General features: G+C 35.1%; 1 protein-coding gene across 2 annotated transcripts in view; it reads left to right on the top strand.

Moving 5' to 3' along the window:
• The window catches only part of LOC137013633 (rho GTPase-activating protein 21-like), a 130,444-nt gene that overhangs the window by 74,701 nt on the left and 39,230 nt on the right, over positions 1-16,513 (top strand). For both annotated transcript variants that reach the window (XM_067377576.1, XM_067377575.1), the window contains exon 5: positions 14,682-14,774. In XM_067377576.1, the coding sequence (XP_067233677.1) occupies positions 14,682-14,774 (93 nt within the window). The remainder of the gene's footprint in view (positions 1-14,681; positions 14,775-16,513) is intronic.

Here is a 16,513-nt window from a genome sequence, read left to right as displayed (position 1 = left end):
CGAAAGGGAACTGTTTTTGACCATACAAAAAAAAAAAAAAAAAAAAAAAAAAGTGGGGTCCAATATTGTTTTGACCCATTGACTTTGTTCATTGTATGGAAAAAAACAGACATTTTCCATAAGTATGTATATTTTATGTGATCTACAGAAGGAAGAAAGGTTTAGAATGACCTGAGAGTGATGACACAGTGTTTATTTTTGGGTGAACTATAAATGCAACGAGTGAAAAGTATTTGAATCAAGATTTTGCGCTCATCTGTCTGTGGGAGTTTATTCAAATTTTAATCTGCTGTGATATGAACAAACAACCACTAAGAAATACCTTAGAGAAATTTCCTCTTGGTTTCCACATTATGTCACTGAACAAGACAAACTGTTTTCTTCCTCTTTTGCTTCTCATCATTGCATAGAACTAGATGTTTCCTCACGGTAATTAGGATGTTTATTTGTTTGACGTATATGCAGAATGAGCCACAGGCGTGTGTGCGGATGGAGATCTGCTCTCCACGTGCAGACAATCTGGGTGGAATGGTTGGATGTCGTCCAATTTGAGCTGTGCATAAACAGCTTTATGAGATCAGTGCTCTCACTGCCTTTAAAATGTGTTTGAAAGAATGACAAAATGTTTGTGTGTGTTTGTTGTCTTTTGCTTTAAAGCTGTACAGCCCAGAATATATTTCAATCATTTCCCATCATTCCTCTCACCCTCAATTGAGATGTGTAAGGTGTTGAGCTGAGGGGGAATTCACTTATTGGGGCAATTTAACTAAACAGTTGTGCCATTTTAGCTTTTTTTTTTCACCGCAAACCCAGAGTTTCAGTATAGAATGTACCAAATTCATGAATTTCTGTTAATTAACCAACCATAAATGCAACGCTACATTCCGTCTGAATTATGCTTTCGATTTCTGCGGGTGTTGTGCCAGGTAGCCCCGCCCACTCTGAAAACTCTTTGGAAAACGCTGTTTTTTGTTTTGCGAATGCAAATCCACTTCCAAATGATAAGGACTCGGGCATGAATTGATCATCACCATCAACACTGTTCATATGTATAGAAGTGCTGAGGAAGCCTTCAGAGCTGAAACTCAGATATGGTAATGAGCATTTTGTTTCCAACATGTGCTGTAAGCAGTAGAACACTCACAACAGACTAGGCCATGTGACCAATCAGAGCAGAGTAGGCTCATGGAAAGAAGGGGTTTAGAGAAACTGAGTGAGAAAAGAGGTGAAGCTGCAATGTATGTTATGGGAAAATTAAATCCATGTAAACCTATTGTAGGAGACCTCCAAAACAAAATTAGGAGCCTTTCACAAATAAACATCAGCAGTCACAGATCATCCGTAGTGAATTCTCCCCATTGTGGTTTGCTTTAAGACTTTGCTACAGTTGAAAAAATATGCAGTACAAATAAAAAAGTCAACATCTGTTCAAATATTTGTTTTCCTTTTCTGTGAAAATACATGCCAGAGATATTTCATTTCATTTTATTTTCTTGCCAATGTTTTGGGTGGCGTCCATGAGGATAGGGATGGGAGCAAGAGCACAAGCAAATAGAATTTTGCATGATTCTTGGAGGACCAGTAAAACCCCACCTTAAGCTCGGGGGCCAGACTCGGTTTGGATTCGCTCCAGACACCGACTCTAGTGTCTCTGCTGCTTTATTACACTAGTGCTGCCTGACTGGAGACTGAAAATATGAAGAATGCTCGTAAATAAGAGAGCTCTGGGTTCCCAAAAACAATGTGCTTTTGGCTCTGCTGTCACATTAAAGCTTGGCTGCTGTCCTCAACCTCTGCTGTATTTCTGCACCTGATTACAGATGAACAGGTCCAGTGTTGTGTGTTTTGAATAGGATAATATCGTACCACTTGTACTATTTTCTTGCAGTATGTATTATGTGTACTGTGTGCAGTATACAGGATTTTGCTAAAAACAGAGAAAAGTGTGTGGAATACTGTATCCCATAATGAAATGCACTTGACCTGATATTGGAAATAATATCCCTCGTAGTTTATTTTTCTTAATTAATTTTTTGAGACTTATTAAAGTGATAGTTCACCCAAAATCTGTCATCATTTACTCCCTCTCCCTGCATGGCTTTCCTTGTATGTCCAAAACCGCTACTTTACAGGAAATGGGAAAAAAAAAACATGTATATTTTTAAATAATTCAACACAGTCTCTTCAAAATTCATATTTTGGCTTTATATATGCATATATGGCCAGGGGTGAGTGTGAAAGACGCTCGGTAAAGTTGATGGAACTGGACCAGTGCTGAATCGTCATGAAACTTTATCAGTTGCAAGTGTTTTAAGCCTTGCCAATTCAAGCGCAAGAAGATGCCAAAGAGAACTCAATTCGTTACTCGCGCCCTGTGAGAGAAGTTTTGTGTGTGTGCACATTCCTAACAAGAACACAGAGGGCCCTATTTTATTGATGTAAGCACATGGTCTAAAGCGCACGGCACAAGTGCACTAAGAGTGTGTCCAAATCCACTTTTGCTAGTTTAATGACAGGAAAAATGGTCTAAAAGGGTTGTCCCTATTCTCTTAATGAGTAATGGGTGTGTTTTGGGTGTAACATGCAATAAACCAATCAGTCTCATCTCCCATTCCCTTTAAAAGCCAGTTTCACTTGCGAAAAACATTTGTATCTTTATGCACACAATAATAATCTTTTACATTGTAATCCTTTTATTTTTAATGTTTGGCATGTTTGTGTGCACCCACCTATAGGCGCATGTTACTAATGCACTCTTTAAATAACAAAGCAAATATTGCGCCATTGACTTTAGACCAGGTTTCAGTTGGTCAATGACGCAGTCTATTTCAGTTGACTCAAAATAGCAACGCGCTAACGATGCACCTCGTTTTTAGACCAGCACAGCCATGGGTGCACAAATGGGTGCATATGCATTTGCTTTTTAAACGTGGCGCAGGACATAAAAATGATTATATAAAAAAAAAAAAACACTTGCCTGGTGCCGCATTACGCCGGGTGTATGATAGGTCCCAGAGAGTGAGTTATCTTTCGCCTCTTTTTGTGCTTGAATGGACAAATAAAGACAAAATTATGTAAAAATGCCCATCTTGATGAATATCGTAAACACAGTCGGTTATGTAAACAGATGAGAAAGAAAGTGCATGTGTAACAGTACTGTATATTGGATCAATGCATTTGCTCTTAAACTGTGTAAAATAGGCACAAAATATAATATTGAACAGTATATCCCTGAATCGAAACGAATTGCATACATTTTTTGAGGAATCACAATATCGTATCGCTAGCTGTGAGAATCAATATCGTTTCCGATTTACAACCCTAATACGTGTATGTATATATATGTATGTATATGTATGTATTTATTTGTATTTATATGTTTAAATATATATATATATATATATATATATATATATATATATATGTATATGTATGTGTATATATATATATATATATATGTATATATATATATATGTATGTATGTATATATATATATATATATATATATATATATATATATATATATATATATATATATATATATATATATATATATATATATATATATATATATATATATATATATATATATATATATATATATATATATATATATATATATATATATATATACATACATACATACATACATACATACATACATACATACATACATACATACATACATACATACATACATACATACATACATACATACATACATACATACATACATACATACATACATACATACATATACATACACGTATTAGGTATATATATATATGTGTGTGTGTATATATATATATATATATATATATATATATATATATATATATATATATATATATATATATATATATATATATATACATACACATATATATATATATTTCTATCATGACATCTCTCTGAAGATTGTTAGCATGGTAATGGATATGACAATGTTAATGTATTTGGTTTTGAAATAGATCAGCTACGCTGCTGCAGATTATTGCTGTTGTAGATTATTGCTGCTGCTGCAGAGCAAGTACAGGAATTTGCCACTGCCAATACATACGCCGATACGCTGCTGCGAGTGAGACATAGTGCTGCACGTATGTCAATAACCCATAGCAGATCTATACAGGTGGAGCTGGGGAAGGTGAAGGGTTTTGGAAGAACTCTGAAGCATGCTGAAAATGCTATAGTTAATGTAATCAGCCATTTAAATGTGTGAGCAATCAGCTTGTGCCAGTAGTTAATGCTGTAATTTTCAGGAGTTTGCATTAAGACCCATCAGCCTGAGCCATCATTCATGACAGAACTATATATTTTACTATTTTTACTTCAAAACAGCGAAGTAAAAGTGTTTGGTTACCAGCATCCTTCAAAACATCTTCTTTGTGTTCTGCAAAAGAAATAAAGTAATACAGGTTTGGAATGACATGAGAGTGAGTAAATGATGAAGGCATTTTTATTTTTGGGTGAACTATCCGTTCAAAAAGTTTTTATTTATTTATTTTTTTTTAGTTTTTATAAAGATTGAAGATACACAATAGGTCTACCATTGTTATTTCCAAAATGATTTCTGTTGAATTAAATATACATTGTAATATGAGCATACTACTAAAATATTTACTGTTAGATACTGTGTTCTAGTGTTGTCACAATACCAAAATTTCAGTAGATGGTATTTTACCAGTAAAATGTCATGGTTCTCTCTGTATTTATTTAAAAAAAAAAAATGCAGATAATCCCAAATCCCAATTTGCCTATATATCTGTCAATCACCATGCTCTCTAGATATTGATATTAGTATTGAAAAAACTGTAAAGCTAATTCCAGACATGACTAGTCACTACAGTGATCTCTGTAATGGATTGATGTATACATGTTTTGTTTTAAACTGAGGTGGCAGCTTGTGCAGCTTTCTTATTGAGATGTGTGGTGTGTGAGGAGTGGTTTGTAGGCAACAGACATGAGTGACAGCTGAGAATGATGATGGGTAAGAACACACATTTGGGTCACTGATCTTTTGGCTTTGTATACTGGATTTCAAATCAAATGACTTGCCATTTGATATATATATATATATATATATATATATATATATATATATATATATATATATATATATATATATATATATATATATATATAAATATGTGTAGATTATAGGGAAATACATTTTAAATGGTTACTTCCATTTCATATTAATCGAAATGGAAATGGATCATGCACTGTCATAATACCATCATGGTTTGAAAAGTTGCATAGTTCAGTTTTCACAAGAGTTTCTGTCAGTCAGATGAAAGATGGGCATTCATGTCTTTATTTTACACTTGTGCAGCATACCAAGTCGAGTTTCTTATTCATTCCCTCTCTTCCTCCTCTGTCTGAGAGTGAGAGACAGAGACAGAGTCAGTGCTGTGCTGTGCAGGAATTTGGCCCTGCTGTGTAATGTTGAGGGGAATCAAGGGAATGGGCGTCCTCCCAACCGCTGCCAAACAACATTATCCAACACAAAACAACAGGAGGGCCAGCTGCGCACGAGAGACTTTAGCCAAAATAACACACACAGAGACGGAAAAAAGACGGGGGAAAGATTAGGTCAAATAGAGAGAGTGGAAAATACTTGAGACAAGAATATAGAGCAGAGTTTGGCACAGCTCATTGTATCAACCAGAGAACATATTACACATCTGTGCAATCAGCCAATCAAATTGGGGATGGGGATGTTATAAATATTTTACCATTTTTGTATGCAAAAGTTCTTTCACTGCTGACTGTCTCAGGCGAAAGGCCCTGATATACTCTATCAAAGGCCAAAGTTTTTTGTCCTCACTAATTGTAATTACATACAATGTAATTTAAATACAATTTTTAAATAACTGTTTTCTATTTTAATATATTTTAAAATGTAATTTATTCCCAAAGCTGAATTTTTACTCCAGTCTTCAGTGTCATATGGTACTTCAGAAATTATTGTAATATGCTTACTTGCTGCTCAAGAAATATTTCTTATTGTTATCAAAGTTGAAAATGGTTGTGCTGCTTAATATTTTGTGGAAACTGTGATTCACTACCTTTCAAAATTTGGGGTAAGAAAAAAATAAAAAATTAATTTAAAAAATAATATGTTTATTCACCAAGGATACATTAAATTGATTAAAAGTGACCGTAAAGACATTTACTACACTGTAAAAAATTATTTTCATTTTTTCTTTTGTAAAATCAACTTCAGCAATTAATGTGGTTCAGATAACATAATATTTTGAGTTTCTGTTGATTAAGCCAATCACCTTCATTGTATGAACTCAAATTTTTAATTTCAATGAACTCAAAATTTTAAGGCAACCAGGTAACTTACTTTAAGTTAAACCAACAATTCTTTTTTAAAGTGTGTAAACATGTGCCGATATTCAGTAATACGATATATCACGATAATGAATATGCACGATATTGTTATCGTGGGCACTTAAAAATACTGTTTGATGTAAACAAGCCCGATGTGCGCGAGAAGCAAATGGCGGAATGAGTGAAGGAGACGCGCTGAATGAAAGTGCGCGTTCACTCTCTGACAGCAGAGGGCGCTGATGGAACTGCAGAAATGCTGCGGTTACCCCGAAAACCTCGTAAACAAGGCAGCTGTGCTAAGAGTATTTAAAATGCTTCAAACAGCAATTCAGTTTTTTTTTTTTCTTTTGTATTAGTAATGTCGTTCAACACAGCACCAAATACTTAATAATTAAAGACTTAATAGGCTTTTTTTGTTTTTTTTTCAAACTTAATTTTTTTGTTTTATATATTTTAATCTGGACTACAACATGACCTATAATGATTGAAAATGGTCTGATTATTTGTAATTGTTCAGTAACAATAAGTGACATAAGACTTAATTTGTTAACATTCATTATTCAAATTCATTATTACCAAACTGACTATGAAAAATACTTAAGCATTTATTAATTTTAGTTAATGTTTAATAAGAATGTTGTAGGTTGTAATTATTATTTAATGGACCTGAGTTAAAACTAACAATGATCCGTTGTATTTTTTAAATAACATTAAAAAAAAAAAAAACCTTATGTAACAAATGTAGCTATTGCTCATTCTTAATCTTAGTTAATGCATTAACTAACATTAAATAATGAGACCTTATTGTAAAGTGCTACCTGTTGTTCTTTATAATTCTTTTGCTGTTTAATGTTTTTGAACCATTTTACTTTATAAGTCGTTTTTTGTAAATTACGTTATATTTAAATGTTCAGAGTTCTTTTTGTTATAAGAAAAAGAGTTCTTAAACCTGTTATAGTATGACAACACTTTTTTTGGAACTTATTTCAAGATTGTGATAATCTTGATTGTGATAATTGTGAGCTTCAGCAATTATCGCAACATGAAAATATTATACCGTCACATGCCTAGTGTGTATAATATTAAAAAAGATTTCTATTTAAAATAAATGCTGATCTTTTAAACTTACTATTCATCAAAGAATCCTGAAAAAAAATGGTTTCCATTATAATATTAAGCAGCAAGAACTGTTTTCAGCATTGATAATAGTAAGAACCATTAATTAAAATTGTAATAATATTTCACAATATTGCTTTTTTTACTGTATTTAATAAATGCAGCCTTGGAAAACATAAGACACTTCTTTCAAAAATTAATTATAATAATTATTCCAAACCTTTGAACTCTAGTAAGCAAAATCAAAGAATGAATGTGTGTGTCATTTAGAATAAAATCATTCCAAAATTAAAAATAAAAAAATCAGGCAGTTCCCACAGAGCCTGGTTTTGGGTTGAACTCATTTTCTTCATAAACTGTAGAGGACTGTGTACCCAAAAACTCTCTGACACTCATTCAACACAGTTTGCAGTGCAGGTGCAGATTGCCTTCAACAGATCAGTCTTAGATTTCTCACAATACGTCATATTGTGTGTTGACACTGGCTGGGTTTTGAGGGCGAGTGTGGTTCAAGCTGAAAACATCAGTCATTTACTGGATACACCTCACGCTGAAAGAAGAAAGAGCCCTGTAGATGAGAACACTGGGATATGATGTGATATTTTATACTGCGATTGACTGAGAAGCAAGCAAATGATTGGTAAAAGCAGTGTGTTTGTTGTGGGAACATTGTTTGTTTTTCCTTATTAAGTCCATACACACTCACACAGACTAACAAAAGAGATTCCAGACGCTGGGGGGCTACACAAACCTGTCCACACAAAGACAGTTTTCAGCATGCCCTCCTCTGCCCTCTATTGAGGCGTTGAAGAAAAGCATGTTTGAATGAGTCACCCTAGGGACAGCAGAGAATTTGGCACACCAGCTAGTGTGAAACATCATCACACATGTGGACACATTCAGATCAGAGTTACAGCCGTTAGTCACTGAGACACTTTAACACTGTGTTTTATACTTTAAAATGAATTTATTCACCTTCATGTTGTTGATTTTTCTGTTTTTCACAAAATACAAATGTGAATGTTCATGCTGGGCTTTACCATACAACTAAAGTGAGGGAGAAAGTGGCCATCAAGCTCCAGAAATGGTAACATGCACATTAATGTAGTACAATTTATGCACTATATTTCAAGTCTTTTGCAGCGGTGCTGGTTTAAGTACTTTTGAAATAACCATTACACTGATATTGAAATTGACTACTACAGTCCATTAGTCGATGGCTGTAATAGTGTAACTGTATCAGTGGGACATCCTCTGGAGCATCCTCCAACTCTCAGTAAAGCACAGCCATTAAAAATATAGTCTTGGCAGCCTGATTCGATAGATGAGGATGAGCCATATCATATTAAACAGAGCCTCTCAAGAGATGCCAATAGTAATCAGATTGGATCACAATTCATATGTAATGGAATAAAATATTAACCTCCTGGTCCGGTACTGAGCCACTGATAGTATCCCGTTACTAAAGCCCTCAATTGATCATATGAATTACTGCCCTCTACAGGATATGGATCAATGTTCAGTGCTTGGCAAACCAGTGCTAGTCAGTTAAAAAAAGGCTTCTTTTTTGACCCGCATGATGTTTTCATCATTATGGAGAAAAGATTTTGTTCATACCACAACTTCTCTACCTGACTACTTAGATAAAATAATTCCTACAAAAAGTGCAGCTCATAAGGCTGAAGGAATTCTGCTTTTTGTCCTCTGAGCTTTATTGTAGTGCAAACCACTGTGAAAAGAAGTACACTTATCATATTTCCATTTCCAAGTGTATTTACTTCACTAAAGTAAGATCTCAATACATTTGTAAAGGGTTAGTTCACCCAAAAATGAAAATTCGGTCATTAATTACTCACCATCATGTCGTTCCACACCTGTAAGACCTTAGACCTTTAAGAACAAATTAAGATATTTTTGATGAAACCTGAGAGGTATATGACTCGTCCATAGACAGCAATTTAACCACCACTTTCAAGGTCCAGAAAGGTACTAAAGACATCAACAGTCGATGTGACTACATCGGTTCAACCTTAATTTTATGAAGCGACGAGAATAGTTTTTGTATGCAAATTAAAACAAAAATAACAACTTTATTCAACAATATCTTCTCTTCTGTGTCATTCTCATACGTTGTTTATGTCCAGCGCTTCCAGGTTCTACGTCAGAATACTGACTCATTATTGGCCGGCTCCTGCGTCAGCATCGCACGCACGTGTCGTGCTGCTCACATGATCAACCTTGGCCAACACTGAGCCGGCATTCGGATGTAAACACAGAAGCCGTCGCTGTGCTTACTGCGCCACCTTCTTAAGGATAATCACAGGGAAGAGAAGAAATTGTTGAATAAAGTCGTTATTTTTGTTTTGTTTTGCACACAAAAAGTATTCTCGTTGCTTCATAAAATTAAGGTTGAACCACTGCAGTCACGTCGACTGTTTTAACAATGTCTTTAGTACTTTTCTGGACCTTGAAAGTGTTGGTTAAATTGGTACTATTGGTATTTATTTCACTGAAGTAAGATCTCAATACATCTTTAAAGGGTTAGTTCACCCAAAAATGAAAATTCTGTCAATAATTAATCACCCTCATATCGTTCCACACCTGTAAGATCTTTGTTCATCTTCTGAACACAAATTAAGATATTTTTGATGAAATCCGAGAGGTATATGACCCGACTATAGACAGCAATATAATCAACACTTTTGCACACAAAAAGTATTCTCGTTGCTTCATAAAATTAAGGCTGAACCACTGCAGTCACATCGACTGTTTTAACACCATTGTAACACCACTGTTTTATCATCAGTCATATACTTCTCGGATTTCATCAAAAATTTTATTGCAGGTGTGGAACGACATGAGGGTTTGTAATTAATGACAGAATTTTTATTTTTGGGTCAACTAACCCTAAAGTAATTTTATAATTATTTCTATTGTCTGTTAAATGTACTGACAAGTATTTATGATAAACTAAAATAATCAAATACTTGTGCTTTAGTATGCTAGTCAAAATTAAGTACTTCTTTAACACTAGAAGTCCCAGAGAGCAGCCATTTGGCTTTTCTACCTATAAAACCCGCAGGACAGCCGATGGGCTGGAAGTCTTTAGGCTAATATCCTTAATCAGCTGTGAACAGTTGCTTTTGTTATGTAAACAATGTGGGGCCATGCTGAGCCACTTCAAGGAAACTTGTTTCACTTTGCCATCTTAGGGAGAAATCAACACACATGTTTTTTTTCCTTTGTTGCTGAGATCTATTGATAAAAATAGTACAAAATAAAATAAAGAATCCAACCATTTGTACACATATTTACAAATAATATTAAAAAGTGAGTGAGTACATTCCAGCAATCACTCACAATCCTGGCACTGCCTGGCAATATATTATAAATACATTTTGTATATATTCATTATATATTAGTCTTATATTTGAAATACATCATAAGTCCATTTTTAAAAGTGTTTGAAAGATGGGTTCAAGTGTACTACAAGTGGTAACTAAACTACAAGTGGTAACTAAATACATTTTTCTATACAGATAGTATGTTAAAAGCACATTTTAGTTCAAATTCATGGTGTCTCAAAATAGCACAGTTGAGTACACTTAGATGTTCTTAAGATTATCTTAAGAAGTACTAAAGAAGAGCTTTTAGTATATTAAGTACAAAATAAGTGCATGGAAATAGAGCACTGGACATTATGGAAGTGTAAAAGTGTACTAAAATAAAAGTGTATTTTACTGCACTTTTTTTTTCACCTGGGTAGACACTCCAACACTTTCCGTTTGCATTAAGATTATTTTTATTACCACACTGGCACTTAATTTAGATCCCCCCAGGAAACAAGACTAAATATCATATATAATTTTCTCCTATAGAAAATCCATCTTGATTTAAGATTTTTTTTTTAATTTACTTGAAATAGGATAAAAAATACTTAGTATGAAAAGCATTTTTGCAGTGTGAATAAGTGAGTTAACTTTTTAAACATCACTTGCACTCCCTCATTTCAGAGTTAACATACTCAGAGTTTTCACTTAACCTCCTTTCTGAAACCGGCCCATGGTCAATCAAGTTCTCTGCTTTTAGCAGCCCTCCCTCCCCCACACATACAAACAAGCCACCAGCAACCATTCACACACACACCCCCAACCCCCCTGCAGATTGCTCAGGTAATGACCATATTTACACATGAATTGATGCTAATGATAGCCAAAAGACTAGCCAGTTAGCATCCACTTGGCTAAAGGAGGGTTACAAATCTCTGGGACTTCTAGTGTTAAAGCATGACAAAAGATTATTTTAAAAATAATTTAAAATGTACTTTAAATACAATTTAATTTGACATTATTACAAAGTGCACCTTTTAAAAGTATACTTATAGTCATAAAAGTGTACTCTTTAAGTGCACTTAAGTTGCCTTTTATTTCATTAATATTATATAATCTGCAAGTGCATATTTTTTTAGACTGGATTTTGGTCCCTTGCCACTGTTACTGAAACTATTGTAGCAGTAGCACTTAAAGGTGATAAAGGTGACTGAGAAATCAAAGACTGTTTGTGAGTTTTTGAAATGGGCGCATGCGTAAGAACAACCCCCCCTCCTTTCGAGGGAACGCCTCCCAAAACTCATGCACGAGTATTGGAACACGAGTGTTTACCACCGGCATTCGCTCTGTCGTGTTTTTTGGATTCATTATGTCGGACTCACCACAGGTAACTCATAATCTGCAGTTGTTACTCCTGTCTCCTGACAAAAACATTGCATGTGGCGCCTGTGGAGTGTGGAAAGTTACTGGAGCGCGCAGCCGCGCTCGTCTCTCACAAGGAACGTCACGGCAGTGATTGACAAGCCAGAGGGCCAATCGTTTACAAGATGATCGCATAAACGATTGGCTGATGTTTTTAAGGCCCTACCTCGTGCACAAATGATGTATATTAATATTATTCCTTTCAGTGCACCTAATTAATAGTCTTTTATCAGTTAGTAAAGACAAGTAATATTGCAAAAATGTATAAAACAAAACATCCTCTTTAGCACCTTTAATTCACTTAGATTAACTTCTATAGAGGTGCTTTGTTGAACCTCTACTGATCCTGAAACTGAATTTCGTGATGCTCTCACTGCTTTCTGTATTTTATAAAGTGCTATATAAATGATTGACTTGACACTTAAACATACATTTTGTAGAATTCAAAAACTAGAAAAAAATCTAGTCAGGAAAGAATCACATATACGCTCAGATGTTTGTCAGAAACAGAGCATGCCCAGTTAGGTATTACATCATTCAGTATATAGTGAAACTCTTCTGCAATACCTCATGTGCTTGTAGAGGGAGCCTGACACCACACATCAGTGTAACAGCTTCACACACTGCTTTTCTGTGTGTCTGTGTGTTAGTGCAAGCACAAGTAAGATGTATCTGTTTGCATCAGTGATTTTGTGTGATTAGTGAATGTGTTTTTTCTGCAGTGCACTTTTCGGTGTTGGTTTGGATTGAATTTTTCTGGTCCTAAACTAGGGTCAGCACATATTCTGCCGCCGTAGGTTTCTGTAGAACTTGAACAGCAGACATTTGTAATGTTACACATCTCCTGCGCTTATCAACAAAAACCTTTAAAGTCTACATGAAACAGAAGTTACAATAGTCTTTTGTTCCCTATATTGTGATGTATATCTATATTTATAATGAATACCTCAGTATTCCATAAAAAAAATAAATAAAAGTATGAGTTCTGTCAAAATAAAAGTCAAAATAAATTAAGGGATTAGTCCACTTTCACTCACCCCCATGTCATCCAAGATGTTCATGTCTTTCTTTCTTCAGTCGAAAAGAAATTGAGGTTTTTGATGAAAACATTCCAGGGTTATTCTCCTTATAGTGGACTTCAATGGCCTCCACTGTTGAAGCAGACGAGGAATAAGGGTCTTATCTAGCGAAACAACATTTTCTAAAAATAAATACAACTGTATATGCTTTATAAACACAAATGATCGCATTGCAAGTGGTTCTGCCATCCCTATTCTTCAAAAAGCTTACGCTGTATGTCCTACACCTTCCCTATTCAACTTACTTCAACTTTTTCTGTAAGTTGAAGTTCCGTCGTTTCCCCAGATAAGACCCTTATTCCTTGTCTGGTATTGTTTAAAGCCCTTTGAAGCTGCACTGAAACTGTAATTTTGACCTTCAACAGGCCAAAGAAGGACATGGACATCTTGGATGACATGGGGTGACTAAATTATCAGGAAAATTTTATTTGAAAGTGGACTAATCCTTTAAGACAGCCATAAATATTAGTATTGTAATATTATTATTACCCATTATTATATACCCATATGTTATATAATCATACATTTTGGCCAAATTGTGCAGCCGCACAAGCAAGCACATTAAACCTGGGAATTTTTCAATCTCAATCATAATTTTTATCAGAAAAATCCCAAATCGTGCAGCCCTAAATTCCACAGAATTCTACAGGTTTTCCTCCAGCACAGAAAATGGTCTATGCCAGCTCATAATTCAGTGTGTGGCTTGTCGCAGTTGTCCCAGAGACGAAGCACTTTTTCAAAGGCTTTCTTATGCAGTTTCTATGTATTGTGTAGTATGATTCTTTTTTACTAGTTGACAAAATGTCCAAAAAGTAATGGACGAGTCAGCTGGTCATTGTTTACAACTCACAAAATGGTGTGCAGCATCAGCATTAGATATTACATACTAATCAGTGCAATGTGTCATAATGTAGATGTTCAGTCAGCTCTATGCATTACAGAACGGGTCATTTGTAGCTGCAGTGCTTCTGACAGCACGCATACTTTCCCCTCAGTGTATCCCTACAGGCATGCGGCTGTCAGCATGATCTAACCCCGTCAAATATGTGCATACACACACTCACACGTAGGCATGCTCATATCTTATATTATCTTATAATTTACTCAGATCAGAGTGTAAGAGATTGGCACAAAATATTCAGTGAGCATGACTGGAGCACAGTAGATTAACATGTGCTGTCTCGTTGTGCAATACAAGAGGACTGTGAGACATTACCTATTTAATTCGGAAAGTGCAAGAGAAAAAGAGAGGACATGACCAAGTCTTGACAAGGCTTTATTAGATATCACTTTTTAGTGTGGCGACATGAAAAATCAGAAATCGTGGAAGTTCCCTGTTTACTTTCTGTTTTTGACAACTCTTAAGTGATTCTTGCTCTTTGTCTTTTGCCATCAGGGAGGCAGCGGAACAGACTGGAGCCGATGGACACCATCTTTGTCAAGCAGGTGAAAGAGGGCGGCCCCGCACATGGAGCTGGACTCTGCACAGGTACTGGTTCTTGTACAGTCTTGAGACATGTTTAAATGCCCATACTTGATGTCTGTTTTACAAAATTAGGATATTGATGTCACGTAATGGTAGTCACGAAGACGATAAATGCCTAGAATCATATTTAACACATAGGAGATACTAAGGAGAAAAACCACTAACATTAACAAGAACGGACAAAGACTAAGGGTACGTTTACATGACAACCATATGCTTGTCTTTCATATGTTTTTTCCACGTACAGACGACACCATTGTCAAAACGATCACCACGCATGAATCCGTGAAAACGACTAAAAACACTGTATTCTGCTGGCAGGCCATTAGATGGCGATGAAACATTATTGGACTGAACATGTAATATGCATGAGCATGACGTAATTGTTTTCATAGATTCGTGTTTTTGTTTTTTTAACACATAGACTGTTTTCAAAAACTTGCACTTTGAAACGCTTATTTAAAAGTTTGCGTTTTCAGGCCACCAAAACACTGTTGTCGTGCAAATGAAAGGCTAAAACGCGTAAAACATTTTCCGTTTTTAGTTGAAAATGGAGTTGTTTAAACAGCTCCTAAAGGAGAACTCAGGGTTTAAATGCTTAGGACAAACATAGGAAACTAATGAGCTAATTAATGAGACCACGTGTGAACAGGATAATTAACTTAACGAGGGAATGAACCAATGGTGTGTGGTGGTGTTTTAAAATGAGGAGGTAACGTCCTCATCTATGTCCCTGTTACACAATTTTCCTGGTTAAAGGTGCAATATGTAATATTTTCTGTCTGCTAGAGGTTGTTAGAGGTCTATTCAAAACAAAGGTGAAGAAATCATGTTACTGGATGTGATTATTAACATTACTGTAGTATGAAGCAGAGCAGGAGCGAGTGTTGTGGGAGCTGAACGAGGCCGCTGGAGCAATTGCACAACACACGCCTCACGAGCAGAGGAACTTTTATTATGCCAAAGTCGTTTATTATGCCTAAATTTTTAGATACATTTCAGCGTGTTGAAAATGATGTTATAACGTTACTCTGCGTTCGCTCGGCAGCTGCTGCGAGACACTTGTTTGAGACACTGCAGTAAGATAGATCGATTTTAAAATATCATATTAAATGATGGATGGCTTGAGTTGATAAATGGCATGAAATTCATTTTAAAACTTATTGTATGATGGAGAAAATTCTGTATTACTGTTACTAAAAATAAAGCTGCATCTGATTATGCTATCTTAGCTACTTCACAAAATGGTGTTTTTCTCTGAGGCATGGTAAAGCATGGTACTCGCAAAAAATCAAGAAAATTAGATTTAATCAATAAGACTAAATGTGTTGAGCTATATAACAACAATTAGTTTTCTGTCTATAAATATATCAAAACAGTTGTTCCCTTGTCTATTAAAACATGTAATATATTAAAGCATCTTTGGTGTTTCCATGGTTTCTACAAAATGAAACCGGAAACCGAGGGTAACGTGGGTATGACGCAATTGACAGGCGACTCCTCACACGTCCCGGAGCCTTGGTTAAAATTGCAATTTTCTCATGATTTACAAATAGTTGGAAACATTTGGGATATTGTAAGTACTCAAGTGAACAAAATATAAAACACTGGCCTAGTTTTTGGATATTTTACTGCAAAATTCTTACATATTGCACCTTTAAGCAGCCCTAGAGGTCAATATATGTGTGTGTGTGTGTGTGTGTGTATATATATATATATAATATATATATATACAAACATGC

The sequence above is a fragment of the Chanodichthys erythropterus genome, chromosome 23 (assembly GCF_024489055.1).
Source record: "Chanodichthys erythropterus isolate Z2021 chromosome 23, ASM2448905v1, whole genome shotgun sequence".
Taxonomy (NCBI): Eukaryota; Metazoa; Chordata; class Actinopteri; order Cypriniformes; family Xenocyprididae; genus Chanodichthys; species Chanodichthys erythropterus.
Note: the sequence above shows the minus strand (reverse complement) of the source record. Positions and strands in the feature narration are given on the sequence as shown.